Source organism: Ixodes scapularis, unplaced genomic scaffold (genome assembly GCF_016920785.2).
Source record: "Ixodes scapularis isolate PalLabHiFi unplaced genomic scaffold, ASM1692078v2 PGA_scaffold3__209_contigs__length_174095766, whole genome shotgun sequence".
NCBI lineage: Eukaryota > Metazoa > Arthropoda > Arachnida > Ixodida > Ixodidae > Ixodes > Ixodes scapularis.
Genome location: NW_024609868.1, coordinates 118,485,486 through 118,504,317, shown reverse-complemented (window position 1 = coordinate 118,504,317; position 18,832 = coordinate 118,485,486). Strand labels below are relative to the sequence as shown.

The following is an 18,832-nucleotide window of genomic DNA, read 5'->3' as shown; positions in this document are numbered from 1 at the left end:
ATCGATCACACTCAGACGCAAATATGAAAACCAGCCCCGACGGTGTCACCTTCCACTAATCGAACATAGCATAGAGAATGCCCTTTCAGTTTTTCGTCGGAGGGCGTATGGTTGAAATAGCGTTACATAACATCCCTTATGCACTTCACCTCACAAACATTAGCACTGCAAGCAAAGGCATGGGCACGAGCACGTGTCTTTCGAAAGTGCCTCGTATCATAGCTATACTGACAAAGCCTGGCAGATCGCGACGAGGGGCGGCGGCCGAAATTTAAAGGCAGAGCGGCAGACTACGGATGAGAGGAGAGCCAGGTGACGGGCACCCCGCTGCGGCGAGACGCCGAAACACACTTCTCCCGAGCGATGGAATATCCGCTCGCGCCCCTCGCGTTCTTCGCGCTAACCCCCCCCCCCCCCCCCCCCCCCCCCTCCTCTTGCCGGGTTTGAAAACCATGTTTCAGGTCCTCGCCGCTACAAAAGCTGTGCGCTGACATCCAGATTCCCCTAGAAATGCTCAGAGCTACCAGATCCTCGCCCTCAAAATGTACGACCGGGCACTCTATGGCTCCGTCATCGAATTGGAAGGCTTTGTGAGTACAGAGGAGGCCATGCTTGTGTATATGCACGAGGTCTCGTACAAGCAAAAGCATTCACCTAAACTAACCTCACGCGCATGTTCATATGTCTTTACTCCAGACATTTGTTAGATGAAGTATAGACCGACACGCGGCGCGGCTGTGTTTACCAACACGGTCGGAAGGCCGCGCATGCGCAGAAGCTACGTAGGCAAAAGCGGCCAGGCTCTCCGTGTTTTCGCCAATGCGTTGTGTGGCGTGCACTCCCTGTTGACGTTGTAGAGACGCTTCCAGCTTTATTTGTGCGTCGTATTTCCTGCCAACGTATGTCGTATGTTATGCCCGACGATTTCAGCTCGCTAGCCAAGCCTGAACGGCGGCGGTATCAAGAAAAACAGTGCATGGGCGGCGTCTTAGACGATCCGTACACCGTGAACAAGGCCTCCTGGAGTTCCGACGTGAAGTTGCTGCCACCGCCGTCGATGACTCACGTCATCGTTTATTTAGTTTTTTCGCGAAGCCAGTTCACGGCCAACACGGAGCAGGCGTACAAGTCTCTCGAGGTCTACGATTACTTCTAGCCGGTTTCCGCACTGCCGGCGGGATCAGCAGACTGTGGATCTGCTCAAATGTATTTATTAATTTATTCAATAGACACAGCGTCTTCAAGTGAAAGTATGATATTGTTCCTACCCTCATTACCACATGGTACGACAAGCGGCAACGCTTTGTCCGTTCTGTTGCCGATCTCGTTCCGCTTGGTAGCACGGGCGTAGCGAGCCACCGACGAGCGCTTGACCGGTGCTTTGTGTGCGAACACGGTGGAAACAAAATCTGGGTGATATCGATCACCACGACGGTTTCCCTGCACATAAGCAAGCTTCAGGATGGAGAGTGAAATGGAAGCCACACTTGCCTCCAAGAAAGTGCTTGTCGCACAAACGGTCGTTCGCTCGAGGAGAACACCATTTCCAATGCACGGATATTACACATTCTGCGCCTTTCAGAGTCCTCTGGGAACTTGTGGAAACTCACTCTGCTACTTTTGTTTTTACCTTTCGTGGCAATTAACGGCTACACGGCTTTGCGGCATGTTCATGAAGTGCTATGACGCCCATTTGAAACATGCGCCCTTCTGCCTACACCACACGGCTCCGGCGCGATCGCAGCTCCACCGTAGCTCCGTGACGTCAAGCCCGCGTGTCGCTGTATAGGTGGGAATGCCCTCAGATGGATGAAAATGTCGCCCCCGCTAAAGAAAAAGGAGGAGCGGACGGACGATGGATCGATAGATGAGGCTAAACCATTTTTTAGTCGGGTGGCGGTTCGCGCTCCAAGCCAAAATGTTTAATTCAACAATTATTAAATCTCCACTTCAAAAAATGAAAGAAAATCCAGTAAGGGTAAGTTTTTTAGCAGTACATCTTTAATTTCGGATATAATGGAGCATATGGTAAAGATTCTTATACCTCTATTAAGGACGATAATTCATTTGCCATTCTCTGCAAACGAAAGTTGCAACCAGTGTGACGGTGGTGCATATATTCACCGCCTCGTGCGCGCACTTTCCGTCCTAGGCAAATCTTTCCTTGACCTATACCCCCGGCTTTATAAGCTGTACTTGCTGATCTCCGCTTTTACCAAAGTTTGAGTTTCTGTCGCTGCCTGTAAAGCCAGAAACCTTTACTAATTCAGTATCGACTTGGTGAACTGCGGTGTGAAAGCCTTTCCTATAAAATATCAAGTGTTCAGGTGTCTGATGTTTCTTCCAAGATGCTCCACACACTGTATCTATGTCTTGATATCTTGCACTGTATGGCATGTAGTTCGTAGCGCCCAATATCAGCGCCGCACATCAGAGCCGCCACTCTTGAAAACACATTAAGGAACATATTTAGTGAAGATGATTTACTTTTTGGTTATGGCTACCACCTGCACGGCTTTATCCTTACCAATAAGCAAGACATGCGCGGTGTTATTTTTTCAAGCGACTTATTATGGAGTGGTCATATTAATTTTATAACTAATAAGGCAAACAGCATGTTAGGATTTTTAGTCGTAATTTCCGTCATTGCCCAAAAGAACTGAAGGAAACTTTATATTTTTTCTTCTGTTCGTTCAGTTCTGGATTATGCGTGCACAGTTTGGGACCGTCAAACTTAAAGTCTATCGGATAAATTAGAACGAGTACAAAGTCGCTGCGCCAGATTTGTCTTGAATAATTATACATTCAAAGCAAGTGTCAAGGCTATGAAAGAACAGTTACACTGACAACTGCTCTCATGGAGACGGGGAAATTTAAGATTAAAACTTAAACTTAGTTATTGTATTTATAACGATAAAACTTGCATCAATAAAGAAAATTACATCCGATGTCCTTTCTGCGTGACAGAAAGAGGTGGCCATCAATGCAAATCTGAAATGATAAACTCTTGTTGTAGATAATTTTTTTATTCGAACTGCATTAGAATAAAACATGCTCAATGAAAATGTTTTTCGCTCTGTATTTTCATCTGAAATGTTTTTTTATAACCTCTCCCTGCAATAATGCTTCCAAGGCGATGCAGCTAATCTCAATAAACAAATAAATAAATATAAAATACAACATTTTTGAAAATCTTTTTTTACCTCACTGAAGATATATTTACAATATCTAAATCATACGTTTCAGATACTTCTTTTTATATTACGTTTTAATTACGCGCTGCGCGCGTAGACCGCGCCTGGCGACTGAGGAGCACATGCACATAGCGAACGTTTATATTAGTGAATCAAAAATCTGATACAAATATAATTCCCCCGACACTTTTCAGAAAACTACAAAATTGTTATTGTTTTTGCATTGACAGTATGAAAATTCCTTATATTGGCAATATGAGTATATTCTGCATTGGCAATGTGCAAAACCAAATTGTTGTGTGTAAGTTTATACAGCCGGAAGTTAGTCTGCCTCAGTGAGCGTCTGGTGTTTCAGCTGTAGATGAAAAATTTAGCCAGTGCGGTACAACCGCGCTAGCCTGGGGTCTTTAACGTGCACCACGCAGTAGTGATACACGACCGCACTCCGGTACGATGCTCATCCGGATCGAAACGGGCAGGGGTGGGGATTGAGCCCAGAATCCCTGGGTTCTGCAGCGCAAGCTCGCTGCACGTGCTTTGAGCTAGTGTGCTCTAGCCCACTCGGCCACCGACCCTTGGCACTGTGATAATCTCTTATATTTTTAAAGGCAATATAAGTCATTTTTTTTCGCCCCTTCGCACTTCCTCTCTTTTAAATTTATTGTTCACGACGAATTGGCTGGTGTATATCAATTCACTCGAGCGAAATGCGACGATTCTTAGATCAACACTGTTTCGAGAATATTTCCTGTGCGTGGCGAAGTTGGCAATATACCTGGCTGGTACGCGGAGGAACGAGGTTCAAACACCGCTTGAACTGCGCTCAGGCCGGATCTTTCTCTTATACTTGCACCCTTCCGGAAAGTTCCAGCCCATTGTTTGCTCTCATAGAGTGTTCTGATTCGGAACATTCTTGAACGTACCACGTGCAGTAACGCGCTGCTTCGAGTCAATCAAACTTCCGTCTTCGACGCATACATGATGCTGGCGTGTTCCTTTTTAAGTTTGTAGGCTCAAGGTCACCCCGTTCAACATTAATTTCTAGTTTTTCATTTGTATCTCTACAGCTATCCGTGGCAATATTCCGGCTTGTGCTCAAGAACAAGAAAGGGGGTATCTATGGCCGAATGTGTGAACGCATCGCAGCTTGGAGCACGTGGAGCGAAGAAACTCGCTGCAGAAACCAGGGATTCGGGGAAAATCGCCACTTCGGTCCGCTTCAATGTGAATAAGCATCGTACCGGAGTGCAGTCACCACTACGTGATGCATGTTAAGTACTCCGGACTAGCACTGTACTGCACCGGCCAAGTTTCTCATCTATAGCGAAGACACCAGTTAGCCATTCGGGCTTAACGTTCCGCTTTCACCGGAACCCCAAATCCCAAAATTGTGTCCGTTCGTCCGTCCGTTCCTCCGTTCTTCCGTCCGTGCGTTTACCGATAAATTTAGCGGGGAAACGGAACTGAAGGAAAGGTCACGTGACCTCAGGTTACGTGGTCTATACACCAATTACGTTTTTACGCCAAAACCGGTGGGAAAATTGATGTCACGTCACCTGACGTCATGTGCCCTATACACCCCAATTCCGTTTCCCCATTAAATTTAGTAAGGAAATCGATGCCCCTTTTTCTAAGCACCAATCCAGTTTCCCCACTCGATTTAGATGTGGAAATTGATATCACGTGACTGATGTTACGTAATGTAAACAACTCAGTTCCCCCACTAAGTTTAGCGGGGAAGTTTACAGCACATGACACACAAATTCCCTTTCCCCTATCTTCCTTACACTTCCCTTCCTCCTCCTAGGCCGTGTCTATTTTGCAGCAGGAAAAAGAAGTTCGCTCGCCATATACAAAGTAAAACGCTATTAAGATGTCGAGAAGGTATTTTGTAAAACATTTTCTTTCTTAACTTAATCTTTTGAGCCATGGTCCGAAATATTAGAGAAATGAATACCTTAAAGGGTCACCCTTATTGTGCCACAAGCGCTTAATTCTACCCGTTGATAAATCTTGAAATATGATTGAAATAAAACCTGCTGGCATCTTCAGTTACTGTGGTGGAAAATTGTACTTAATTAAAGTTTAAAGAAGAAAGAGAATCGTCAGTCATATGTGCAATGCTGTAAGTAGTCCCTGTTCAAAAGAACGATTTGTGCATACGCCTGTTTCTTACTCCATTCAGTGTGCTGTCACATCCCTGCGGGTAGCACCAGAAGACGAGGCGGCGTCCTAAAGAATATACGCACACGTTTAAACATTTTCTTGCACTCTTTCTGCACCGCGATCCTAACCACAGAGCCGTACCCTTCTATCATACAGCGCCGGTGAGCAATTCCCACGCAATTGGGTCCATATGAAGTGACACGTGACCTTAAGTTTTTACACATACGTACATGAGTTAAACTTTATCTTCTTGCAAATGTTGCATTAGGACCTTCCGACATGCAGCAGAACTTGCTGAAACACAATGCTTGGTCAAAATACGTATCTGTCAGGCTGCATGGTCCTAAACCTAACACTTGTAGATCTTTTAGCCTGCGCTGCTTCTCCGAGCAGCTCAGGGTCGTTCGCGACTACTTGCCCATGAAAAAAAAAAAAAAGAAAGAAAAGCTGTGCTAAACCATCAGGAGGGAACTGTCAGTGAAAGTCCCGCGGTGAAACAGACGGATACATTATGCTGTGTTACTTTACCAAGCGTATTATTCATGATAGTATTTGCTAAGTTCAAAAGAGTTTATTGCTTCAACAACTCTTAACAGAAATATCTCTTTGATGCGAAATGTTTGACTAGTTACGAATGAAATATTCTTTCGTTGAGTCTGTTAATGAATGGGACCGCCATACATTTGCCTCGAGAGTGAATTTCCGTAATACATCCTTACCTACGGCGGAGGTGGAAACTTCGGGGCCCCTGAAGCTTTCGTTCTGGTGGCCGAAATTCTCCACTGAAGTATAGAGCCCGTAGTGTCTTCCAGGTACAAGGTCCACGGAGATCTTCAGGTACTGATTTCCCAAGAAACGTGTTTTAGGTATGCCGAAGTAGGCCTGGCCTCTGCGCTCTGGCAGATTATCCTGGGTCTCCCAGCGAACCCAGAACCCGCCTGGTTCGCCATTCCAATGGAGTGGATCTCGAACTTTCATCGAAATTTTCTTGTCCGCTACAGACAACACTTCGGCATAGGCGGGAGCTGTTGGAGCTGTATGGAAAATATGCACAGAATTATTTTCTGTCGCCAAAGCTTCAGTCCATCGATGTTCACAAAGTCGTTTCTGGCTCAGTGATGCTGCGGGCAAGTGTATTTTAAGCTGTGGTTGTATAAGTATGCTTGCGTGCAGCGCGTAACTTTGAATCCCAATGCCATTTCATGACTCATTTAAAAAATAAGCTTGTGGTTAGTGCTTAGTAGCCGATTCGTGAATGTTTGTTAGAACTAAATTATCCCCGAACGCTTTGTTCAACGAACTAAGCAAATATAACTGTCGTTTGTATTCTGTACCAGAATATGTTTTACATTCATATATACAGTGTGCTTCACGGAAGGCGGTGAAATTAGATATAGCGAAAACTACATATTGCACCAAAAAAAGGCGTGTTTTTTTGGTCCTAGGCCAGGGGCCTATTTAGGTAAATTATAAAAGTTCGTGATAATTAAGTTGTTAATGATTTCCACGTAATATATTTTTTTTAATATTGATTTGAAAGACATGGTTTTATTTGGAGACTTGCTGATCATAATCGAAAAACATTAAATAAGAAAATTGGAGTGCAATAGAATGGACGCGCTACATTTGACACCTTACTGAAAAACACAGCAACTTCGACGGGTTTTTAAGTTTCCGTTTTCAATCGGAGCGCTTCTCGGCATGACGGTACCGCGCCCCGTGGAGTGATAGTGCAACCAACATCCGCATCGCTGTTTTCGCGCAACGCAGCAGGGGCAGGTTGCACTATTTCTCCACGGGGTGCGATGCCGTCGGTGCCGAGAAGCGCTCCGATAATCTCTTTTTGAAATTCAGTGCCATCTGGTGGCTAAAATGGCGGTTTAACTTTTGCCACACTAATGGCGGCAATGAACCTTGTAGCCTGTAGTATTTTATCGGGCACTGTCACTTTCGCAAGGCAATGGCAAGTGAGAATGTGCTATTCACTGTACAGGTTTTTCTCGAATTTCTCTTTCAGTGTAGATGGCCACAAAGATGCAACCAGTAAGAACGAAGCACCAACCCAGATAGACGCCTTGATAAAGGTCTACACGTCAAGGGCTTTGATGTCGATTCTGTGCTACTAACAGATTGACTGGTCCAGAGTTATAGAAATGAACACTTGCGCAGCTCTTGCACTCAATTCTTGCTTCGCATCGTGCTGAGGTCTCGAATGTATAGGCCTTAAATCCTTAGCTTAGGAGTATCGTCAAGAAGTTCCTTCATTAATAAACAGAAGGCTGACATTAGTACGGCACATATGGCATTTTTTCAGATGATGATGATAGCGATCAATGTGGCCAGAATGAATTTCGGAAAGGGTTAAATGCAGCGCGTGCCTTCTATTGCATTCCAGTTTTTTTACTGTATTTTGATGATGTTCAGCAAGCTTCCAATAAAACCATGCTCTTAAACTCAATATCAAAAAAATAATTACTCAAGAATAATTAAAAATTCAATTATTTCAAAGCTTAATAAATTTTCGAAATAGGCCCCTGGTCTAGAACGAAAACATCATAAGCCTTTTTTTTCTTGAGCGATGCGTAGCTTTCGCTATATCGAATTCGTCCTCCTTCGTGAAACACCCCGTATATACTATAACAGAGTGTTTCACGTAATAGTGAAAAAATAATCCTACAATTACTGCCTTCCAAGTAAAAGATAATTTTCTCGGGGCCGCACACTCGAGGTGACGGACGTCAGAAAATGCGTGATACTTACTAGTGGGTTCACGAATTAATGGACCATGACTAATTGACTTTTTAATTCGTGCAAATAAACTTATGCTTCCAATTAGAAACTAGCTGAGTGTCATCGAAAACCGCTAAATTAGTCATTTTCAGGAAGACTTTAAGCGCGTGAGATGCGTAGTAGTGCACCAAAGTTACCACTCGTGGAGCATGTACACAAAGCTGGCGGTTGCGGTAAGGCGCCCGCGCGATTCTTTAGCCTCTTATGGGAGCCCCAGTCTTGTACCTGCTCCCCGAGTGGTAACTTAAGCGCACTACTACGCTTCTGACGCGCTCAAAGTCTTCTTGAAAATTGCTAATTTAGTGGTTTTTGATGACGCTCACCAAGATTATATTTGAAAACATATGCGTGTTTTCACTAATTAAAAATTAAATTAGTCATTTTTAAATAATAAAATAGCTGATTAGTAAGTATAGAGTATTTTCTGACTTCCGACAAAGCGAGTAATGCGGTCCCTAGATAATTGTGCTTTTACCTGGAATACGTTAATTTTACGAATTTTGTCACTTACGTGAAACACCCCATACATAGAGAGGGATTTTTTATTTAGGCAAAAAAGGTACAATTGTAAGAAGGGGGCTGGAAAAAAGCGGCCAGTTGCAGCTTGACGCGTTCCAATGCCACTTAAAGTTGGAACAAGCGCTACGAGAATAAAATACTTGTATAGATAAACCTATTTCACACTCACAGGCACAGAAACTTTATACGTGCATAAATTACCTCCGCCATGTAGGTCATATACAACAGCGTGGATTAAAATGTCACCGAGTAATAATATAAAGAAAGAATGACGATAAAACAAATCTTCTAAAATAGACTAAAAGGAAAAGTTAGAATGTAAGAGGAAAAAGAGTATTAAACAAATCTTCAAAAATATTCAATAATTTACAACTTACCTGTGGCTTCGCTCCGGTATATCTTATATGCTGCCTTTCCAACTTTGTAAATTGGTTGAACAGAACCATCAGAAGTGTAGTACGGTCGTAGAACTATTTCGTACAGTGTCCACGGCTTCAGATGCGAGACACGGTATTCATTGACTTGTGTCGTAAAAGTCTTCCTAAAGCTATGATGATCTGAAGTTCCGGAAAGTACGTATCCAGCCAAATGCACGTTTTCGCTGTCCTCGTTGTCGCTCGGCAGTTCGACTTCAGGCTCCGCTATAGCGGAGTCTTCAAATGACCATGAGATCAACACGGTCAAATTGTTTTCGCTTTGCGTCCTCAAAACCAATTCTTTGGGTGGTAGATATCGTCTTGTCACTGAAAACCGCGAGAAAGAGAGCATACAGTGTAACAAATACGGCAATGGTCGGACATTTTTACTGAATTTCAGGAAAATTCAAAATCTAATTTTACCGACGAAGGAAAGGTGGGCAATATGATTTAGTCTTTGTACTATTGCACCACTGAAGGCTGATACAAATATTTAATTTAGAGTGACAGACATTCTTACAACCCATCGACATCTCTTTCGACGAGAGAAAACACTGGTGCCACTTAGCGGGAGTGTCAGGAGAACTTACGATCCGCATATACAGAGTGTTTCTTCAAATCCTTCGTCATTTTACTCATGCAAGAAGCACGGATGATACAGTGAAAAAAGGTTGCTGCCCTATTAGTTTCTGCCAAAGGAACTACATATAAAATTTGATTACGTTTGTTATAATTAGGTTCCAATATCTGGTTTTAAGTCATCGACGTTTTATTCGATAAATTTAGAGGTATAATTTAAACAAAAAAAAAACAACATTCTCAATACCCTCGGAATCAACTAAATCAGCGCACACTTTTACAGAATACAAGACAGGCAAAACAGTTTAAAGCGTTAAAAAAAAAAAAGAAACGCGTCCGGTTTGGGCGCATTTTAGTATTCCGGTTTCCCATCACAACGCACCTACGCCCCACCGGTCCACGTCTCCCATGACCAAAGCGACCAACTAATGTGCGCCGACGCGCATTCTTCGCGTGAAAAAAGTCGCTCCTCGCGTTTACTGCCTATCTCAGCCATTTGTTTTTTGTTTTCTCGCTTTTTTACTAATTTTTAAGAATGAACTAACTTATCAGAGGTCGACATATTGGTGAAACCGAGATTGACAGTTTATTCTTGCATTGTCATTAAAAAAGCAACGCGTTTTTATTTTGCGGGCTCGCGCCACGCTTATACTTGTCTCCTACGAGGAAGGGGAGGCGGTACTCATGCGGTTTGGCCACGGGTATCAAGAGTCACGACCTCTGGCGCAAAGAAGCGCTTCGATAGAAAGCCGAAACCCAGACGCGCGTCAAATTGAGTACTGGATTTCACGCGAACCGTTGTCACGACCGAGTGTGACGAAGAAGCATTACACGCAGCGCAGGCCAAAGCAACATAAAACATGCATTGCACACATCAATCAATGCATAAGTGTCCAAGACATGTAGAAAGCATGTTTAGTCATCATGACATATAGATCACCATAAATGGGCACAATTAATCGCAACGAGCTTGATTTTCCAAAGGGATCACCGGGAGTCGAACCCCTGATCATGCGAATAGCTGTCCAACTTCTTTGCTCGGTGCCACAAGGATTTTTTTTTTTTTTTTATAGACGCAACAAGGATAATGTGAAAGAGGGAACAGGCAGCTGGACTAATACCCGTGCGCTCTCAACTCCGATTCAGTCAATGGTAACTGACTCGACTCAATCGCTATCGGCCAAAGTTACAAAGCGGCTCCAACTGTCATTGAGCTGCTAATGACAGTTAAGTTCAACTGAGCTCCCTTACCTCAGTTGAACTGAACGGACTTCCCCAACGGAGGTAAAATGGTGCCTCTCCGCGGGGCCGCTGCCGCCGACCATCGTTTGCAAGGCACTTACTTTTTCGGAAGGCAGGGGGAAGCGTCTAGAAAGAGTTGTAGAACCAAAATATACGGAAGGAATAGGTTTAGGCGTCCCAGCTGCCGCTAAAACGATCCCGGCTAGCCGGCAAACCACCAAACGAGCGAAGATGGTGGACGGGCCAGCTATAAATAAAAAAATAGTAATGGGTGTACCCATCGTAGCGGGCGGTAGCTTGCGCCACCTAGCCTAAAATATGCGCAACCTAGCCTTGAATCTGCTTTGGTACTCGTGTAAACGCCGCAAAAAAGCAACAGCTTCTTGAACGTATTGTAAAATATATTTCTAATAAATAAAAGGTGTGTCTCCAAGTAAATTACTTTAACAATTAGACTGATCACGTGGCACCAGAACTAATTTTGTTTTGGCTTCAACTGGGTTCTAGAGAGCCGTGCAGCACCATCTCAGTTCAGCTCAATCACAGTTGGGGCCGATAACTGTGATTTAACTCAACGACAGTTTAAAGTGCCCGTGTAACTAGGGTATTAGTATGACTTGCTATCGAAGGTCGCCTGCGGTAGCACTGCACCCTGCGCAGCAAGTGTTACTTTGCTCAGCATACTTAAATCGCAAGCGACAATTGGCGGCAGGTCGTACTCAGTCCAGTATACTTTGCCAACGGGCAACCATCGTTAGTGAGTCATACGTGTCTAGCCTGCTTAATCCTCAGACAAGCGTACGCGGCGAATCATACTTAGTCCAGCACAATCCGGAGGTGGCTGTCGCTGGCGAGTCTTACTTAATCCAGCATACTAAAACCGCAGTCAGCCCTCGGCGCGCGGGGCTGGCTCTCGAATGACGAAGCGTAGCTTAATTTCCTCGTGAACTCACGACATCATAGGGCGGATTATAACGGACCAAGGGATATCGCAGCGAGTGTTTGACGTCACACCTTCGAACAAAATTCTATGGGTAGCGCAAAGGGTGCGATAAACCTCTTCGTTTGTGATTACTTCAATTACTACCCAAGGGGTTTCTTGCACTCTTACAGCACTAAGATTTCCATGCCTTCACGCATCCATAAAAGCAGAACTCACGAAGGCCGCCTCATTAAAACATCCTCCTGACACACTTTACTCCTGCAAAAAATTGAAAATTGTGTGGATCGTTAAGATAAACCCGGAGAACGCAAGAGTGTGTCATTGTGCGCAGTGCATCCGAAATTAGACAACGCTCTCCGTAACCAAACAGAGGAAATCATAATGCACCCATAATGCCCGTACGAAACATTATGTGCTCCCCGATTTTGCCAGAATGATAGAAAACTTTAATTGTTTAGGAACACCCATAAACGCTGGAGTGCTTTATATTTCTGTAAAGTGCGCCAATTAAGTGGTTTTCTAATATGATCAGAAAGCAAATTTTTAGTTACTCAAACGTTATTGGACACACAACATTTTACCGCGGCAGAACTTTTTGAAACCTTGATTCCTATGCGTTCTTTGGCCTACCGGTGGATCCCCTGTCATTTCCCTCGGGTGCGCCGACAGATAGCACGAGCGGTCTTGCGGTTTATGCAGTGCCATACTCTTTGAAACTTGCCGAGCCATCTTAGGGCTACTTCGCGTGACACATCGGTGGCCCACCTCGCACCGTTCACTAAAAACAAATGTCGACGAACGCTTTGATATTTTGCTTTGAAATATTGAAGCATTCATTTATTTTCTATGTAGAAATCATGAATCTCGGTACTCCGAACGCCTGAATACCGGTTATGTTCCACAGTGGTATATTTCATGACACATTTTACTGAAAGCTCCCTGAAAATACTTCGGAGAATGAATAAAACTAAAAGTAGTTCAAATTGAGAGGTTTTCGCCAACAATACTTTCCGTATCATCATATATAGAATGGCTGCGAGAGAGTTTTTATGTTCAAGGCCGTCTACTTAGTGCTCAGTGTTAAATCCGCCGAAACAATAGACGCCTCCCTTGGATATTCTTCACAGAATATGACGACTTTCTTCGCCATCACACTAGCCTTGTTTTAGATTGTGCTTTTCCTGAGCGATGCATAGTAATCAATGCACCGTCTTTGGATCTTTGGTGCAGTTTCATCAGCTTTCTCGAGCCCGTGGGCACGCATTTTACTGTATGTCATCTCGGAATAGCATTGTGGTGCGCCGAAAAGGGAACGTGCCACGTCCTTTCAAAATTAAAACGAATGGGAACCTCTTTGAGAAATTATGATTGTAATAGGGTTTTTCAATTTATGAGAGAAACACTGTCTGGGCGCTTTGCTATAACAATAAGGTGAATCGCTCCGGACAGCCGCGACCCACGTCCCACTGGACATCATTTGTTCTTTGGGCTGTGTCGTGGGTCACCGGTCGGTCGCGGCAAGTCTGCCCAGCACAGAGGTTAGTCATGTCTAATACAATCGATTTCAGAATGTGATTTTCTCCGACTTTCATATTTTTTAAACATATGGAGCCCGGACTACACATAAGTACTGAATATTTGACTCCGCGAAGCTGGCACATACGGCATGACCCACCGCTGACCCCCGTCGCGGTGAGCCGCTCAAGCGTACTGAACGTTACTAATTTTTTTTCTAAAAATAACTGCAATTTCGCCATACCTGTGTATCGCAGAACATTCTTTTACCACCTGTGCTTGTAATATTTGGAGAAAAAGTTATAAGCGAACATTTTTCGAAGGTAGTGAGTTGAATTGATCTCGCAAATAGGGTAGAAACCATGTGTCTAGTTATACCTAGATCAGGAAGGTTCTAGGACTACTTGGTAGATGGTGCCAATATGTTCTTTATAGTCATTGAGTTTATAAGCAGTCGTAACGCGATCGATTTCTCTTAAACGCAAACGTTGTTGCAATTTTCCAAGTTGTTTTGCCCATTGCTTTGTGTAAGCTTAGGGATGTTGGTTCACGCCGAGCGAAACTAGACCACCGGCACTTTTCGGCTGAGCTTTGCTGGTGAACGTTGGCAACTTTATGGTTGAGATTCCGCTGAACTTAAGCGTACGCGTCGGGAAGGTGGTCACCAAAAACTTAAGACAAGCTGTATCGCGATGCTCTTCTATTCGGGGCGCTTATAAAACGTTTCGTCTATTGGGCCGAAGCATAACCCGTAAATGAGGTCTTGCAATGACTGTTCATGTCATTACAAGTTCTTGTGTCATTGTTCCTGCTCTATTGCTGTTTCATAAGGCTTCCAAATTGTACCCTTTTGCATTTCTGCCTTTGGTATAAATATTTTCTTCGAACAGCCTTATTTATTTACATAATAAGTGCTAGTACCAGAGGACATGTTTCATGGCGAAAACCAAGAATTAAGTGAAAACGCAAAAACGAAAACCAGGACACAGCCAACAATAAAGGTAAAAACGCATGCCCTAACACATTAAACATGCAGACATTTTAAGTTCAAGGGCTAAACATGAAATCGGAAATTGGATTTTAAAAACCGAAATGCATGAGGCTAAAAATTATTATTTAAAAATATTTCAAAGGAATGCTTATAAAACAATGAAATTAAAAAATAGGGTTACTCATTGATTTATATGTTAGCAGAAAGGGTGGAACCGGGTCTTTGAAGGTCAAAAGGACGTTCAATGTAAGGTTGTGTTTGTTCACTTACCACACATTTCAGAATCTTCATCGTCGGCACAGAAAGACTGCGTTGTGTCGTTGGGACAGTGTCGTTTTCCATCGCACAAGAAGATTTTTGAGAATTTGACATTTCCACCGCACTTAAAAGGCACATGGTCGTTGTACCATGTCGCATCTGAAAAATTTAAACAATGGTGTCATTGTTAGGTGTCCAATTCGCTCTCAATTCATGATTAGTCAACCTAAAAAGTGCATCAATTTAGAGAAAAATGTGATGATTAAGAATACAAACGATGTTTGTTCAACCGAATAATAATATTAATAATAAGAAAACTAATAATTAGTGACGAATCATTTGCAACATGACATAGTTTTGTCGTTGCTAACAAGGGCCCTTGGGAGTGAGCCAGAGTTGCAAAAACGAAACGTTAGTTAAAATAAATGATCAAATTAAATATCAAATCCTGAAAAAAGGTACAAGGTATGTTCGCTTGCGTTCTCGCTAACAAAAACAAAAAAATCACCATTAAAAAATAAAACAAACACAATTTATTCAAAATATTCTTCTGTCGGAAATACATTCATTTGCAGTGTAAATGATCTAGTATTTTTTGCAAAAATTAGTGGTCGGAATTGGCACACAAGAAAGTCTGTTACTCGAAGTGGGGTCAAACAAAATAAAAGCTACGGAAGAACGAGAATATAAACAAATATGTATTTTGCTGGTTGATATAGGCATGTCGTAAGGATTTCATGGTTTATTTTTAGAAGATATGAGATTAGAAGGACTATTAAACAAATAATCAAGTACCCGCACTTCTTAAAATTAACGCATGCGGGTTTGTAAAATACAGCATAAAGTGTGCTGGAACGAGGTAGTTCCAAACCTTCCACGGTTGCCGCGATGGCGGTCAACAACTTTAAAAGACACTTTTTTATTTGTAATTGTGGAACACTCCCAATAAAAAAAAAATCAAATATGGGTACTGAGAGCATTGAAAATTACGCAAATTACTTAAGCGTTTCTGAGACGTTCTTTTCTTTAAGGCAGGTGGTGTACATACTGTTACGCCTGCCTGCCAGAAATCTTGAGCATTTGCCAAAAACAGGTAGGAGATTAGGCGCAAACTGCTGCAGGCTGATGAGCAAGGAGTGACCCGAGCAGACTGTCATGGTTCTGCGGATCCATGCCGTAATGGGAAGTAGAACGCAAAATACAGCTGGAGGGTAGAAGAAAAAGAAGAGAGGCCAGAGAAACCTGGGGTTTGGTCGGAGGAAGAGCTCCGAAAGGAGGTGTATGGCTATGGTTCAGGACTTGCCCGACACTTGCTACGCCCAAGCTGCAACGTCAACTCTTTACTTCCCAAGCCTGCAGGATTCCAGTTGGCTACGGTGAGCTGCAACTCTTCGCGGTTGGTCCACGCAACGAACATTCAGGAGCATTCGGTGGGAGGGACTGAGGGACGCCTCTTTGTCAGTCGTTAAACTCCATAGTTAAACATATTTTTTTCTATTGAATTTTATTGTAATTCGCCTCTTCACCTTTCATTTGTTCATATTTGTACTTTGTAAATATAATGCAGCAATTTCTTTGACGCTTGACGTTCTCTTCATTCCGCTTGCGATCACTCTCGGGCGAACCGTGACACAGACTAATGTATTGGTATTACAAAACCAACGGAAAGCACCCCTTAACTTAAAAAAAAGAATGTGTGAGGCGAAAATTTTATAGTAGCTAAAAATGTTCGAAGATACCTCACAGTGCCTGAATTTGGACCTCTACTACGCAGGGACAATGTGCAATATAATATCTGTCGCTAAAAAGGAATACGTCAAAAAACTGCTTTTAGCTAAATGTGAAGGAAGATTAGAATTTCTTTAGAAACATTTAGGTTAATTAGCGTGCGAGAAAGCTAGTTCATAATCTTATGAGGGAGGCGAGGCGGTAGTTGCGCGCTTTGGCCACATAACTTGCAGGACAGTTAACGCAAAAATCCGCTTGAAGAAACTGGTAACCTAGAAAAGTGTCAAAATTTTGTTCTTTTCAGAACTCCTTAAAATGACGCATATGCCTTGTATTACTGTAAAGTGCGCTGATTCAGTTATTTCCACGATGTTTAAAACGTTTCTAATTCAAATCAGACATTTAAATCTATCAATTAAATATTTCATTACTCAAAGGTAATTAACAACTTAACTATACTGAGCGCTATCAATGCTCTCAAAAAAGTTCCTTTGGCAGAAACCAATAGGGCATTAATCATTGTTCTGTGCGATGCATACTTTTTGGTGGTGCGATTTGGCCCACGTTTTGAGCAACACAAGCTTGTGAGTACACAGAAAAAATGCGATCCCTCTGTTTTTTTTTTCAGAGCACTTGAATAGTATTTTGACGTTAATCTACAGAGGAAACCAGAGCGAATGACTCAACTTAAACTATGTTTTCTATTTAAAAAAGGCCAAAACGTCTATGCGAAAGAGAGCATGAAACGTTGTCCTCGGTTTCACATTTCAGGTTTCAACGTTACTGTTTTGAATTTGAGTAATCTCATAGGAGTCGTCGAAAAATAGAGTGCATACCTCAGTATATGGACCGTACTACATAATATGTAGCACACAACAAAAGTAGGGATGAGAAAATTACTTTCCGTCGAGGAATCAAATTACGTCACCAATTACTTCGCTGAAAAATTTAGCAATGGAATTAAGTTATATTAAAAAAATTGCCAACTAAAAGTAATGACATTATATACAGATTAGTGAAGTCTAAAAGGAATTACCGTGCATTAAGCTTAGACTTAAAAATTAAAGAAAGAATTTCGAAATTAATTTTTAATTCTTTCAGGCAGAAATTTGTAAACCAGTTTTCTTCATAGTTTACATAGACACCAACACTCAGATATTCCTCTTACACCGCAACAGCCACACACACACACACTAAAAAATCTGTCCGTGAAAAAAACTCTTAGGTCCTTAAGCTGAGCAAGTTGATTCATTGCCTGTGAATGGGGCCAGTTGAATATTTCATGTTGAGCTGGCCCCATTCACAAGCAAAGAACTCTTAGGGGTTCGTCGGCTTCTCCGTATTTTGGACCATAAAAGGTTATTTTAAGCATCTCCTTCAAAGGGTCTTCCTGGAAAACCTATAAGAAGTTCTTTTAAGCCCTTTTTTATCCAAAAGAGTTCTTCGCCGCTCAGATGCCTTTCTGATGCGCTAGGCGGTAATAGTGCTTGAGGCGAAACCGTTATTCACGAGCAAAAATAGGTTTTGGGGCGTCGAAGAGTCTTTCAAGAACGGATTTTTTGTACAGTGCATGCGCTTCGAAGTGAGCATGTAAAACGTCTTTACTTTTGAAATACGCGTCCTTCGCCGTTCTGGACAGTCGCTTTTCTGGCGCAGGCGGCGGAAGTGTTAGCCATGATGAACGGCATTAAGATACTAGTCGCATGAAGACCATTTCTTTTCGTAATAATGCTAGCCTTGACCATATAATGGAAAATTAACATTCACCATAATATTGCTAATGCTAATCGGTTGCTTCAATATTAATATTAGACATGCTAGCCTCGGGGTCACAAAATTACGTTTATTTAGGGCACTACCACATACAAAACCGGAGTGCGCTGCAGCTTTCTGTGTGGTCACACAACCCTCGTGTCAAATCTTGCGGCAAACTTCTACGTAGTTCAAACATTGTACTCAACTTACTGTAGTTTAACTAATTTTCTGAATAGTTCAGTGATTTTCAATTACATTTTTATTTTGGTGATTAGTAGTTTACTTTAATTACTTTTCCCGAGTAACTTCTACTCAAATTACAAAGTATTTTCGAATTTTAGTGGTAGGTTTGTCTATCAGCCAACATTCCTGCTCAAGACAGATAAGGCGTTCGAGGATCAGCTGATGTTGGCAAAAAAAGGAGAAGCGTGTGGCGGGGGAAAGGGGGGGGGGGGGGTTTGGAGGATCCGAAACTCTCTAAAATTTTCATAAGCCCCCACTGCAACGATTCTGCTAAATGGCGCGGGGACCGGACATACACGTCTCAAATGAAGCCCAGTAATTGCGGGATTTGCGCCGAAGAGTGGCGTTTCTTTGTGTCCCGAGACTCAAGGAGATTTGACGCATTTGAAGGGAGGGCTTGTCCCAGCATCTGCCCACCGTTCGAACTCTCGCCCGCTACTGGAGGTGTACGCACTGCATCCTCACTCAAAGGAGGCAGCAAAATGCAGCACCC

General features: G+C 42.8%; 1 protein-coding gene across 1 annotated transcript in view; it reads right to left on the bottom strand.

Annotated features, from left to right (window-relative positions):
- Positions 1-18,832, bottom strand: part of LOC8033166 — a 107,454-nt gene that overhangs the window by 61,988 nt on the left and 26,634 nt on the right. The window contains exons 3-5 of the mRNA XM_029988065.3: positions 14,626-14,772; positions 9,047-9,412; positions 6,080-6,394 (exon numbers count right to left, since the gene is read on the bottom strand). Coding sequence (XP_029843925.2) covers positions 6,080-6,394; positions 9,047-9,412; positions 14,626-14,772 — 828 coding nt within the window. The remainder of the gene's footprint in view (positions 1-6,079; positions 6,395-9,046; positions 9,413-14,625; positions 14,773-18,832) is intronic.